Here is a 14,675-nt window from a genome sequence, read left to right as displayed (position 1 = left end):
GCCATATCTAGTGGTGAAAACCGTAACTGTAACTGTGCACAAATGTATGCAGCAACAACGTTCTCGTTAGAAACGTAAGTATTTTTATCATATCAATGAGCATTGACGTTAAAAAAGTTTTTACTGGCGTTATTCCAAAAAATTTGAAACGAAAAACCGTCATGCGAAAAGCGTTACGGAAGTGACGTCATATTCAGATTCCGCCAGAATCGAATTATTGTAACTTGTATTGTTGGAATATATTTGTATGATGGCAATAATAATTTATATTTATATTCTACTGGACCAAAATTAAATTTTGCACGGAGCGTCATCTTAACTCTATACTAGAGGAAAAACTTTCATACCTCTGAAAATTGCAGGATAGTGGAAAATATGAACGTGTTATCAAGGAAATTTTCTCACGTAATAAACGGGATAATGCGGACGTATAGCATATCGTTGGAAAGCTAAGGTATTTAGAAACAGAAATATTAAGTTTTAAGATACAAAAAAAAAAAAAAAAAAAAAAATTTCGGAAACTGGGAAATGTGTTAATTCGAAAAAGCATCCAGTTTCAAGTCACCTGGTGTTTTCAGATTGAATGTAATTTTTTTCTTTACAATTGAAATCTAACATCCTATGGCTGGAAAAGAGTTATACACATTTTTTGAAAACATTCTTCAACTTGAACATGTCATCAGATCTTTCGATAAATACTACACGTAATGGAACTACTATAGGATGGTATAGTAGTTCCATTACGAGTAACCGATATGTAATCTATCTATACATTAAAAAAGTTTTCCTCCTAGTGATATTTATTCGAGCCAATGGGAGAAGAAGGCGAGGCAATTACGTCACTACAAATGCAATTAATTATTGACAACTGCCTGCATAACGTTCACCAACCTCGTGCATGTCATTCACTGTCTAACATTTGATGTTCCATTGTAACATTTTTTGTATATTAATGAATATTGTAGTTTCGTATTTTGGAAATATTTTATATATTTGTAGAGTTCGTAAATATTTCAGTAAAATATGATAGTCCTCCTATTACGGATGCAACAATATTCCTCAAGCATTATGGAACCCTTTTTTTTTTTATTTTGGAAGCATTTTTCTAAGTGACCTATGTAAACGCAGGTAAATAATTACACAGCGATATTGGCTGAAGTCCAGTAGAGTATACACCGGCAGGTACTTCGATGAAAGCGAGGAAGACAGTGATAATTAACAGGTGAAGGACTTTTATGATTTCTTTGTGTTGTCGAGGAGGGGCTCTAAGCTTAGGTAGGGTGATTATCCCTTTATCCCGCTGTTTTAAAATGGGAAGACGAGTTCCCGATTTCAAAACAGCGGAAAATAGGCCTGACGTAGCCGAGTGGTCAAGAGCGAGAGTGCATAGCACGCATTCCTTGAGTGGACCGGGGCTCAAGCCCGTGACTACTAAATACGATAAATACAGAATTTGTATTGACGATTTATTGTAAACTCTACTGACATGGTTGTCGTGCTGGAGTATAAACAGAAAATTTAAATTTATTTATTTAAATGTGGGGGGGGGGATTTTTTTTTTTTTTTTGGGAACGAGAGTAGCCTTAGGCAGGCAGAGTTTTTACGGCTCCGGAAAATAAAGTTTTTTCTGTTTTATTAACTTAAATTGGCATATTAACTTATTTTCTCGAGTAGCTTTATATTCCTAGTTACGATACTTAGTTTAATTTTTAACTTAGATAGAGATTTTGTAAGTTATTACTTAGTATCGGTAAGGGTATCAAATCCACCTGTTTTAAAAGTTTCGCAGCTCCAGCGCGAACGGTAAGTTTTTATCTATATTTGGCCGCTTTATTGACTAATTGTTATATTAAATTATTTTCTATAAGTAGCTTATAGACCTAGTCAAGATCCTTGGTTTATTCTGAATTGAGACAGCGAGATTTTGGAAGTTAATTAATACTTAGTGCTCGTAGATTCACCGTTCGTAACTTGCCGCCATTGTTATACGATACAACGTTATATCCCGTACTAAATAGCGTTCGCTTAGTATAGTACAGTATAGTATATAACATTATCAATAATTAAAATTTATTAACCTTGTTAAACTTTATTGTCAATTAAATTGTACTTTTTAACTAAATACATATAACGACTTCGATTTTACAAACGTAACATTATTAATTAATACATAACCTGATACGGAAGTAATATAACGAACTCGGAGATAATACTCAATCCTGAAAAAAATATATATAAATATATAGTGTTATAACTGCGTTGGGATATAAGTTTAGGGTTAATTCTGTACTGAAATTTAAATTTCAGTACAGAATTGAAATTTTATTGAAATTGAATCGAAATCATTACTCAGACCAAAGCAGCAAAGCAAAAGGCTCAAGCTAATGGGAGTACTGTGGCTCAGGGGAGAACTGAGGGGGGGAGTTGCCCTCTGAATCACAGGCTTTTAAAATGCACTGCTTGCTTAATGTTTGTGGAGCAATCAAGTAAGGGACATGATATTGCCAAGGGGAATGTCTTTGTGTGTGCGCGATGTAACGGGTGTGAGGAAATCAGGCGACAACTCAGCGTTGTTATGGGCCTATATGAGAGCTTGAAGGACAGGGTGGATGCCCTCGAAGGATCTAAATTGAGGGGCCCACTAAGCTCCCAGCTGCCCACATCAACGCCAGAGTTTGCACTTGATCATCACGCAACACAGCGGCAACCCCCAAGGCAGAATGCGCTGGTCCCACAGGAACTAGAAGTTGTTGGTGATTCTATTGTCAGGGAAACGGCGAACATGCTTTTTAAAAAGGATAGGTGGAACAGGATCAGGGTATATCTGCCAGGGGCAAAGGTTGATGACGTTGTAGAGTAGATGCCATCTTCGGCACGTTGGCACTAATGATATTAAGAGTAGGAGACCGGTGGAATTACTTAACAAGTACAGGTCACTGTTGAAAAAAAGCTGTGAATTAGGGTTGAATTTGAAAGTTTCTGCAATTCTGCGCAAACACGATAGAAGGGAGTATATGATGAGAGCCTTGTTAATCAATTCGCCCTGGAAAGATTGTACAAGGATCAAGTGGTACAATTTTTTTCAGCCTGGTCTGTACTTGTTAACCGGAGAGACTGCTTCTACAGGGATGGGATACACTTAAATAGAAAGGGTTCAAGAATATTTGCTGATGCTATCGAGGCAGTGTTAGGTGGGTCGGAAAACTGATAGCTTGGGTGGAATACAAGGACTAATAGATTAACAGTAGCCACTGGCAGAGGTGAAAGTGATTCTTGCACTGCTTCTAATGGAATGAGCAGCAGACTGGAAAACAAGATGCAGGGTATTTCAGAGACTCCAGCTGGTGGGGAACTGGCCCTCTTTGATACAGGTGTTGTACAGTCGGAGCAGGAGGTCTGGCATAACTTTTATTGGAATGAGCAGAAGCCTGAAAAACAAGATGCAGGATATTTCAGAGACTGCTGGAAGTCATTGCGGTACACGTAAACATATGGGTTGTGTTAGGGTAGCTAAGAATAGGAACAGGTGCATGTATACTTTCGTATACACCAAACCAATGCTAGGAGTTTGGTAAACAAATTTAATGAATTTGAGGTGTTGCTCAAAACATTAAAGGCAGATATTGTTGGAATATCAGAGACGTGGTGTCACACAGACATAAGGAATGCAGAACTGGAATTTGGGGAGTACAATGGGTAAAGGAAGGATAGACAGGATAGGAAGGGAGGAGGGGTTATGCTTTTAGTTAAGAAACACATAAAATCCAAGGAAGAGCACAGCCGACATCGCTGGACAGTGCAGTGTTAATCAGTTTGGTGTGATAAAAATTGAGGGTAGGGGTCTGTTATAGGCCTAATGACTCTGATGAGTATAATAAGAAACTGTACAGGGAAATAGAGTGGGCCAGTAAATCAGAGAGTCTTATAATGGGGGATTTTAATTTCCTGGATATTGACTGGAATTTGTGGTTTGGTCACTCACACACTAGCAAGGCTTTTGTTGACTTATTGGATGATTGTTTTCTACATCAGCATGTTCTGGAGGCAACTAGAGGGAGTAATACTCTTGATCTGATTATCAGTAGTGATTCTTCATGCATTAAGAATCTGCAGATAAAGGAACCACTAGGTGTCAGTGATCACAGTGTGCTGAAGTGGGATTTACTCAAAGAGGTAACTACCATCAGTGGTTAAGGGAAGGGTTTTTGCTTTCGTAAAGGCGACTACGGTAGCTTGAGACAGTATTTAAAAATTCTATACGGTGGGACCAACTGATGATGTTACCAAAGGCAAATTCAAAATGGGAGGCATTCAAAGAATTTATCTTAGAAGCTACTAGGCTTTACATACTAACTAAGAAATATTGTTCAAGGTTTAGGCCTAAATGGATGTCAGATGAACTAATGAGACATATGGCAGAGAAGAAAAATGCATTTGATACATATAAATTAATGGGTGACATGGAAGCCTAGGATAGATATAAGCTGGTCTGTAACCAAATCAGAAATTTTTGGCAAAGAATGCAAAGAAAAACAGCAAAGAGTTCTTTATCTATGTAAACCCTAGAAGGATAGGGATGAATCAGATTGGTCCACTGGATATTGATGGTTCCACTGTTGATGATCCTGCTCAGGTGGCTAACAAACTAAATGAGTATTTTGCATCTACATTCACACATGAGGAGTTATTCAGGGAGGGGAATGCCAGAGGTGAATTTAACTCTGGCAGTGAGCGAGATGATTTTTTAATAACTGAGAGGAAAGTGGAGGAGAAATTGTTGAAGTTAAACACAAAAAGGCACCTGGGGTGGATGGGATCTATCCAGTTATATTAAAGGGGGCAGCAAAGGAAGTAAGCAAACCATAAGACATAATTATGAGAGCTTTCTTGGACTCAGGGGAGGTACCCATGGACTGGAGTTGTGCAAATGTGACCCCAATGTGATCAAAGGGCGACACAAGTAATTATAGACATATTAGTTTAACTTCTGTTCCAGGAAAATTAATGGAGGCACTGGTTAAAGAAGCCGTGCAGGATCACCTAGACAAGACGTCAGTTATTGTTCGGACACAGCATGGTTTTGGTAAGGGAAAGTCTTGCCTGACCAATTTGATCGGATACTATGATGTGGTCACAAAGGAACTGGATGCAGGGAATAACTTTGATATCATATATTTGGATCTTAGAAAGGTTTTTGATACTGTTGCACACGGAAGACTGCTGAACAAATTGGAGCAGTGTGGCATTGGAGGCAAATTGCTGCTATGGATAAAGGGATGGTTGAGTAGGAGAAGACAGAGTGGTAATCAATGGACACTGCTCATCGCACCGCATATCCCACCGGGATATGCGGTGGTCATTCCCTGACCTTTCCGCATCCTCCGTATTTGGTGGTGACGGGCTCGAACCCCGGTCTAATCAAGAAGCGTGTACTATACACTGCTGCTCCTTCCCACCTGGCTACGCAGGCGCCTGCTGATGAAGCATAAGCTTGCTTTCTTGCATCATATGCCTCTACTAATGCTAAAAACACTCTAGGCATATCAGCCTAGGAGAACAGTGGGCGGAGAAAGCAGTGGCATCTGCCAATCGCTGCTTTGTTCCTGTCCGTTTGTCGAAATATGGGAATCACAACTCGTCAATCTCTGCTTTCCCTCTGTTTTGCTTGCCGCCATGTTGGAGAGTCTATACCGTTCTGGAACTTTACCGTGATATTTATTCGACCTTGAAAATGCCGCGCACTACAAATGCACAGGTAAATACATAGGTTATTTCAAGATTAGATATCGACCAGTACGTTTCGACAGGTGTGTCTTTTATGTAGAAAACATTTGACTTACCCCATATACCTCTACATTTTACTTTGGAAAAGGTGCGCGAGAGTGGACGAATCCCCTAGTTATTATTAATAAAATAAAAACATTGTTATACTATTATCCATGAATTTTATTAATATCTGAAAATTAAAACATTTTTAATGCCTGCCGATGACTCTTAAATGTAAATATGCTAGCGGCAGGGCACATTATGTACCTGCTACAAAATTTTTATTTTTGCTAATTTTGGCCACTTCCCCTTGCCACGCAAAAATTGATATATTTTATTTTCAGCTTATTTTTGCAATGCAGGCCAACAATTGTTCGCCACCGTAGGTTGCTGGGTAACAATCGATAAGAAAAGTAATAATATTTTCAAGTATGTTTGAGATTTGCAATTCATTCGATCAGGGCATTTTGAGGATATCCGCTATCCTAAAAGGTATAAAAATATTGTCAAGCTTAGGATTTAATGGTAGTTTATTTTCCGTTTGAAGTTTTTTTTTCGTGACTGGATGTGTTATCGTGATACGTGTCCAAAAGTGTTCTGATTCTACAGGTAAAAACAGTAAAGATATTTTTTTGTGCTTAAACATGCCGCTTTGCTAAATAGAACAATGCTATATGCAAATAGCATATTTATTCCTTAAAACAGCATACAGCATATTTATTCCTGCAACTAGCATATAGTATATTTATTCCTGCAACGATCAAAAAGCATATTTATTCCGCAAATAGCATACATATTTATTCCTGAAATATAGCATACATGTTTATTCCTGAAATATAGCATATTTTAAAAACTTTTTTCCTTTCTTCCCATAGGGTAAAGGAAAACATTCGACTTACTGGTTAATTGGTAAAGAGGGATTCGATAAAGAACTTCCCACTCCACCAGAATATGCAGGGTAGGTTTCAATTGCAGTAAACACTTTTGATATGATAGCAAGCATTTATGTTCTTCAAATTCAGGAGCATTTTTGAGAACAAAGATGCTCCTGAATTTTCAAGGACAAATAAAGCCATTAAGAGATAAATCTGAATAGGTTGCGTTTAAACCTTTTAATCTCTGATTACTGCTTTTTGTAATTTAAGTAGTGGGAGTAGATCCTGTCTCGAAGTTGCTCGCTACAAGTGTTCAACAAGTACAATCATCATTTGAGCGAAACCACAAAATTATGCAATAACTGTGGTGATTTAAATAGCGATAAGAATTTCTGGATATCAAAAGTAAGCAGTTTTCTAAAGCACGCTTTGCAAAGGTCTCGGAATCCAAACGATAAAAACCATCTTTTACTAGTAATCAACCAAAATACGAGGTCTTCGCATTTAGACGTAACCGTTTCTAAAATAGCTGAGCTATGTAGGTGAACTTCGCTTGTTTATCCATCAATATTGGGCACTCACATTACAACACTTTTCTTCGGTCCAAATGTTAATGTTGAGTGACTTGTACTATCATAGAAAATGCCAGTAGACGCAGAAATACAAGTAACAGTCAAGATTGTTACTTATAACAAGATGACGCTCTTTTCTATGCTTTCATCAGAAATGAAATGATAGTTTATGAATGCTCGGATCGCTCCGCATCTTCGCATAAACACTGCACGCATAGCAAACGATGAAACATGCCGGGTAGAGCATATGTGTTTATTCAAATACACTGTCCTGTCACCTACGTAATACTGAGTATATGTATACAGGAATTTTTCTAGCAGGGATAAGGAGATGATTATCCCCTTGTATAAGGCAATGTATACAGGTCTGGAGGCCTCATTTTACGAAGGATGTAGAGCTGCTGGAACGAGTATAGAGACGGGCAACAAGATTAGTGAATGGAACAAAGGGTTGCTCTTACAAAGAAAGGCTTAAGTTTTGCAAATTACAGTATATAGAGACTAGGCACCTGCGAGGTGATCTGATTGAGGTGTATAACTCCTTGAATGGTTTGAGCATGCTCAATGCTAATGAGATTCTTTCTCTTGCTCAGAATAATAGCCTGAGAGGGCATAAATTCAAATTGAGGAAAGACAGTTGTAGGATATACGTGCGGAAGTTTGCCTTTAGCCAGCGGGTGGTTGATTGCTAAAACAAACTTCCATCTGTCGTTGTAGAAGTAGATAGCTTAAACAGATTCAAGGCAGAACTAGACAAACATTTGGAGCGAGTGGGTAGGTGGGCGAAATGAGAAGGGCGGTTTTTTTTTTTTTTTTTTTTTGGCTGCTGCTGTATAAGCTTGCTTTCTTGCATTATATGCGTTTGCTAACGAAGCTAAAATATGTCCTCCTCTTGCGGCCAGCACCGCAGTCACACGGCGTGGAATTGACTTTGTAAGGTCTCTGAATGTTGTCGGAATTATGCTATACAGTGTAACTAGGATTGCGTCCCGTAGATCTGCGATAATCCATGGTGGAGGATCTAAACGCCACATCTGCCGATCCACGCAATCCCAAAGATGTTCTCTGGAATTCATATCCGGTAAAGTCGGCTGCCAAGCTGGAAGTCACTTTTTTTTCAACGAACCAATCTCAAACAGTACCGGCAATGCGTCCTGCTGGAACACACTTATGCCATCTGGGAATAAATCACCAAGAAAGGATATATCTGATCAGCCACATTGAATAGGTAGTTTTTAACATTCAAAGGCAGGCTCCAAGAGATTTCCAGGAAAACATTCCCATACCTAAACACTGCCGCTACCTGCTTGTTTCTGTTGGACCAGGATATTGGAGTGTTTCCTCTCTACAGTTTGTAGCGAACCCTCCACCTACTGTCCACGCTGTATAGCAGGAAACTTAATTCATCAGAAACGGCAACTTTTTTACAGTCGCCAATTGTCCGATGACACCGTTCAGATGCAAACTTTAGGCGTCGTTTGCGATGGGTGACAGAAAACATGGGTATTTTGAGCGGCAGCCTATTTCAGAGATACCATACTTCATAACAGTTCGTTGAACCGTCTCCCGGAAAGTTCATCTTGAAAACACCGCTGATCATCCCCTGGTTAGCAGCCCACCTTTTTTTCCGTCTATCAGCTCGTACAAAAATGGGGCAGCCTACATTCATCACAAACACACATGAAGTATGAGCGCCCGCTAACCGCCGGCGACTGCTGTTCTGTCCGCTATCCGTCCACTCTTGAACACCTTAACTACGACACTCCGCGAACAGCCCACAAGATTCGCAGTCTCCATAATACTACAACAATTCAACCAGTACACGACAATTCTCTTTTTTTTTTTTTAAGTCCGTCAGATCACGGCCCTTACTCATGTCGATCAAGCACTCCGTATGGACCGCATGCCACGAACTTGCAGTATCACATTTACCGGCTCTCAACCCCGATCCATGTTCTACCAGGTGGCGAGGAATAGCTAATTGCTGAAACATGGGGGTAAAGTTTTTACTAGACAGTGTACAGTAACTTCAAATTCCTTCATTATCATGTTTTGTACTACATTAAGTATCTCAAAAATAAAGTACAATGCTATTCCGATGATAATATTTAGTGTAAGAAATATTATGCCTGATATTTGAGGATTATGAAAAGGCATTTGACTCCATACAGCATAAGGCAATGTTTCGGGCACTGGAAAGAAAAGGCATAGACACCCCATAAATTATAATTTTGAAGAAAATTTGAGAATGCCACCTCCTTTATTAAGCTAGTCATAGACAGTGGGAAATTTAAAATCGAGAAAGGAGTTTGACAAGGAGACAATATCTCCGAAGTTGTTTACTGCTGCCCTTCAGGAAGCTTTCAGAAGATTGGACTGGTCGCAGAAAGGAGTCAATGTGAATAGAGAATACCTAAACCATTTACGATTTGCAGATGACAATGTGATCATAAGCCATGATCCCAAAGAATTAGAGGAAAATGTTAATCACTTATGCAGGATTAGTAAGGATTTTGGACTAAAGATGAATACGGATAAAACAAAAGTAATGATGAAAAAGTATGTCACAGAAAAGGATATAATCATTGAATGAGTAGTAACTGAAAAGTGGATTCATATACTTGTCTGGGACAAGTCATTAGCTGTAAGAATGATAAATGGCTGGAAGTCAAGAGAAGAATAAATTTCGGATGGTAGCATTCAGGAAATATAGTCACATATGAGGAGCAATATCCCAATTTGTCTCAAACGTAAAATAATGAACCAATGTATACTCCTCACCATGACTTATGAAAGTCAAAAAGCACTCACCAAAAGAATGGAAGAGAGGCTGAAAACTACACAGCGAAGAATGGAACGAATTATATCAAGAATCAGACTGTTAGATAAGAAGAGAAACACATGGATTAGGCAGCAAACACAAATAAAGGGCATTCTTATCAAAAGTAAAGAACTGAAATGGACTTGGGCAGGACACATAGCTCGAAGACATGACGACAGATGGACTAAGAAAATTACAGAATGGTAAAAGAAAACCTGGAAGACAACAACGAAGATGGACAGACGAATTTCACGAGTTCCTGGGTAGTAAATGGATAGCCCTTGCACAAAACGGAAGTTACTGGAAAGTTTCTGGAGAGGCCTCATCCTGCAGTGGACTGAAAATGGCTGATAATGATGAAGAAATATAATAATCGAACTAACATCTTCTCTCTTTTAGTTACACAATACTGAAAAGAGAAAAACTGAGACAGGCATGAGCGGTCCCAGGTAGGAGCTGAAGGGTCTATAGCCCCTGCTTGGGATCGTCTTTTCGATTAAAATAATGTAGATTTATTTACTGTTACATGATGATTAAACCTTAATGATTCCCTTGAACGCTGCTTTAGACTCTCCTTAAAAAACCCCAGGACCGCCCCTGCAGATATGTACAACTTCAACGTAATTAAATTCCTTCTGAATCAAAACAAACTGTTTGATAAACTGTCGCTCAATGCCCAATTTAAATTACAGTGTGTAAGGAAATGTGTTTTTTTTATATATTTCAGATTCCTTCATAATCAGTAAAACGATGTATGTAATATTACTGAAATAAAACTATTTTAGGTGTATTTTTTCATGCAGTTTTCTAAACCAATATTTTCTTTTTTTTAATGCTTCATTACAGTGACCACCATGGGTGAGTACGCACAAATCGCAAATTTAAACTGCATTTTTTCTGCTGATTAATAAAATAAAAACTAATCATTTTGTACTCATCTGTGTTTTTTAGTGATAATAAGCATTCGCTAGAAGATTAATCTTCTAATTAACCTTAATTTTGATTTTTAATAGCAGTGTGTTTTTTAAATTCATTTTATAAACTTTAAATGATGTTAAATTTCTTAAACTGCTCTATTGTTTATAAAATATGATTCAAAAATTCAGTAAATCTAAATATATCTAAATCATTTCTCGAATCCTTTCACGGTAAGTCACATTTCTTAACCTTTTACAGATTTGTGGATGAAGAAATCTTCAAGGCTCTAGGTAGAAAGAAGGCGAATAATGTCATGGGTGGATTTATAGAGACTCCGTTAGGAACCCCTCTGACAACAACACCATCTCCAAGAGCGCAGGGAGCTCATGGAATTAATAACGACATATTGGATTCCATGATCGAGGGCAGTTTGAGCCCTTATTCTCCTTTATCCGATGTGGTACAAGAGCATGTGCGCTCTCCCTTCACACCAACTGCTACAGTATTATTGCCTTCTCCCCCTAAAGGCAGAAGAACTAGTGGTGCTTCAATGTATACGACTTCTGGAAACCGAGTTGTTGACTCGGAGTCAACCGCTCTCAAAAACATGAATGCACCCGTATCTCAGGACGACATCACGTTAGACCAAAGACCAGTTACCAAAAAAAACTTGATTATGCGCCAAAGGAATCTGGAGAAAGGTCAAGCGAAATCTCTACCTCATTGTTTGACCTCACCAAGCGCTAGCCATCGTTCTAGTTCGACAAGTCTGGTGTCCACTGTTTCTCATATTGAAACAGCATTTGTGGAATAATCACACTCCAATTAAATGTATTTCTTCAATTTAATGGCTTAAAAATCCTTGCCCACAGATCGGCCATATAAATACAGATCACCTTTGTACCAACGTACATGTGTTACTGCTTTGGAATCTTAAACACAAAAGTAATGTGAGAAACTTTTAGCGTACAAAGGAAATCTCCCTATAAGAAAATGGCATACCCTGATATGGTCCGGATGGTTTTACTACATGTACATAGAGCAACGAAGGAAAATATTAGCAATGACTATGGTTCTCGTACAAAGAGCAATGTTATACAGTACTACTGGTATTGCCGCTATGAGCAAATCAGTAAGGCCATGTAACAGAAAATTCAGTTCAGATAATGAAATTCTGTTCAGTCGAGAGATGATCTAACAAGTAAGATCGTGTAAAATATCTGTATAGTAACGTGAAATTTGGATGAAATTATTCAATTTGGTACAAGCTTCCAGAAGTGGAACACTACAGTGATAATACTGTATTATATAAGACCTTTGCTATTTTCTTGATATGTTTCTAAATTATAACGGTTCTTCCTGGGGGAGGGGGAAAGTTATGCTAGTGCAACCTTGCAATTAAAGTTCAGAAAGGATAATGTTTACGCTATTGGTATTAGTATACAAGTATTCAGACATTCCTAATTCTGTTAATATTCAGGTATGGAAAACTCAATATCTTCTCTCGAGTAAGATGGAGGATCATATAAATTTCATATAAATATGCGATTCTAGTATACTAGAATATTAAACTTAGATATATATTTCAATTTTGTTATATATATATATATATATATATAATATTTTATTTATTTGATCTAAAAGTTGTGCGATGTGCTCGCAATTGTATGGCAGTTTTGCTAAAAGGAGGGAAATTAGATAAAGGAATTATGAGAAAAAGACACTCCTGCCCAAGGAAACTAATAGCTCAGGGCGTTGAAATAAATAGTTGAAGGAAAGCGAAAAATGCGTTGCTAATGAAAGCTATATAGTGTGTACCCAAGTTATCCAGGAGCGTAATTTTCAGTCTCCGCTCTAGTGAAGGTCTCGGATACTTAATTATGTTAATGAGGAATTTATTGCATGTTTTAACACTAAATGTTGATCATCACGGTTAATTGAAAAAAAAATTTGTTAATAATAATTACGATAAGACAATTATAACCTCCTATAATTATCATTTAACTTATAAATTAAATTATTTTATCTAAATTATATAAAAATATATACAGTAATTACAAATTTATATTAATAATAATTAATATATAAAAAATATAATTATAATTCTTGTAATTTTTGCAATTAACCTTAATGTTTTAAAGTTTTAACATATAGTTTTAAAGCATATAATTTCCTGATGGACATAAATACAATATCCGGGATAATTTCACTAGCAAGTAGGGAAATTACGCTCCTCAGTAACCTAGTACTGTACTGTATAACCTTTAATGCACGATAACCTAACACTCAAGGTCACGGGCCTGTGGCAAAGCGGGGTCCAGTCCAGGCGTGACGTTGCCCACAGGCATGACGTCAGAGGAATATGTCGGAAATGCTGTACTGTAGTAGGCTGAGAATATTATTATTTCTTTTCTTTGTGTGGCGGATGGAAATACGTCGGGGTGGGAATAATTTCTATTTTATTATTTGTAGGAAAAAAATCTTTTTTATTTCGTTAATTTTCCTCTTTTTGGTGGAGGGAGTAGGGTTTTTTTTATTTCATTCCATTCGTATATCTTTGTATGTGCTTATTTCTAACTAATGGGCATGAGACAATATTAAACCATGCGGAGGGAGAGGATGCCTTAATGTAGGTCGCTTTCAGAGCTAGGGCTATAAATTCCCTCTGAATTTGGTGTGGAGAAACAGAGATGGTAGTGATTTTTTGAAATTCTTAACTGAGGGAGGGATGGAGCAAGGGATTGAAGAGCTGGTCACTCTGGATGGAAGGGGTGTTTGTGATGGGATGCTAGCAGCAGGATGACGAAGGGGGAGGGTTAAATCTTTTTTCAGCTCATTTCTTTTTACTGTCTGTGATAGGCGCTTTTACCTTGCAAATAATCCAGTTTGTTTGTTTTTTTCTTACTGATAGGATTTTTATGCGTTTGATTAACGATCTGGTCCTTTGAATTTTTTTTATATTTTATACATTTTGTATGGTAATTTTTTCTTAACGTAAATAGGAGAAGATATGCGAAGGGATAAAGAATAATATACTTTTTATCTCTTTTATTATTAATGTGATTTCGTTTTAATATTCCACTTTTTATTCCATTTCTTTGTGCCACTATATGGTTTTTATTTATTTTTCACTAATATTTCATTTTTTTCCTTCATGTAATTTCCAAATGTTTTATGGCTTTTATTTCTTTTATTAACATTGCATATTTTTTTTATTTAAAAGTTCATACATTTTGTTATTTAAATGGAGGGAAGCACCTTCTCATTAGTTCGTAAATATGACCCTACGATCTCGCAAACATCACAAAAGCGTGATTAAATAAAAAGAATAATAATAAAAAAGAAACAAAAACCATACAGTGATACAAAATAATATAATAAAAATAGAATATAAATTAAAATAAATCACATGAATAATAAAAGAAATAAAAAAGAAGAGATTATTTCCCTATCCCTACGAATTCCTTCCCCTAACATTCACGTTAAGAAAAATACCATACAAAATGTATGACAAAAAAAAAACTGGATTATTTGTAAAGATGAAGATCCTCCTCGCAAAAGAGAAAAAAACATGCTAGCTGAAAAAGATTTAACCTTCCCGCTGCCCGCCCTTCGTCAGAGGCAATCTACGGTTAGCATTCCATCAAAAACTCTTCGGTCGGGGAGTGTCACCTGTTCTTCAACCGATTACTCTTCTTCCCCCACTCTTTGGTTCAGAATTTC

At 37.3% G+C, this 14,675-nt stretch overlaps 1 protein-coding gene across 1 annotated transcript in view; it reads left to right on the top strand.

Annotated features, from left to right (window-relative positions):
• The window catches only part of LOC150084183 (retinal guanylyl cyclase 2-like), a 280,744-nt gene extending 268,428 nt beyond the window's left edge, over window positions 1–12,316 (top strand). Inside the window, exons 17-18 of the mRNA XM_090375924.1 lie at window positions 6,642–6,724; window positions 11,211–12,316. Of these exons, the coding sequence (XP_090232050.1) occupies window positions 6,642–6,724; window positions 11,211–11,766 (639 nt within the window). The 3' untranslated portion in view covers window positions 11,767–12,316. The remainder of the gene's footprint in view (window positions 1–6,641; window positions 6,725–11,210) is intronic.
• Window positions 12,317–14,675: the final 2,359 nt, after the last annotated feature.

The sequence above is a fragment of the Mastigoproctus giganteus genome, chromosome 6, assembly GCF_048544385.1.
Source record: "Mastigoproctus giganteus isolate SK-2022 chromosome 6, ASM4854438v1, whole genome shotgun sequence".
NCBI classification, from domain to species: domain Eukaryota; kingdom Metazoa; phylum Arthropoda; class Arachnida; order Uropygi; family Thelyphonidae; genus Mastigoproctus; species Mastigoproctus giganteus.
Note: the sequence above shows the minus strand (reverse complement) of the source record. Positions and strands in the feature narration are given on the sequence as shown.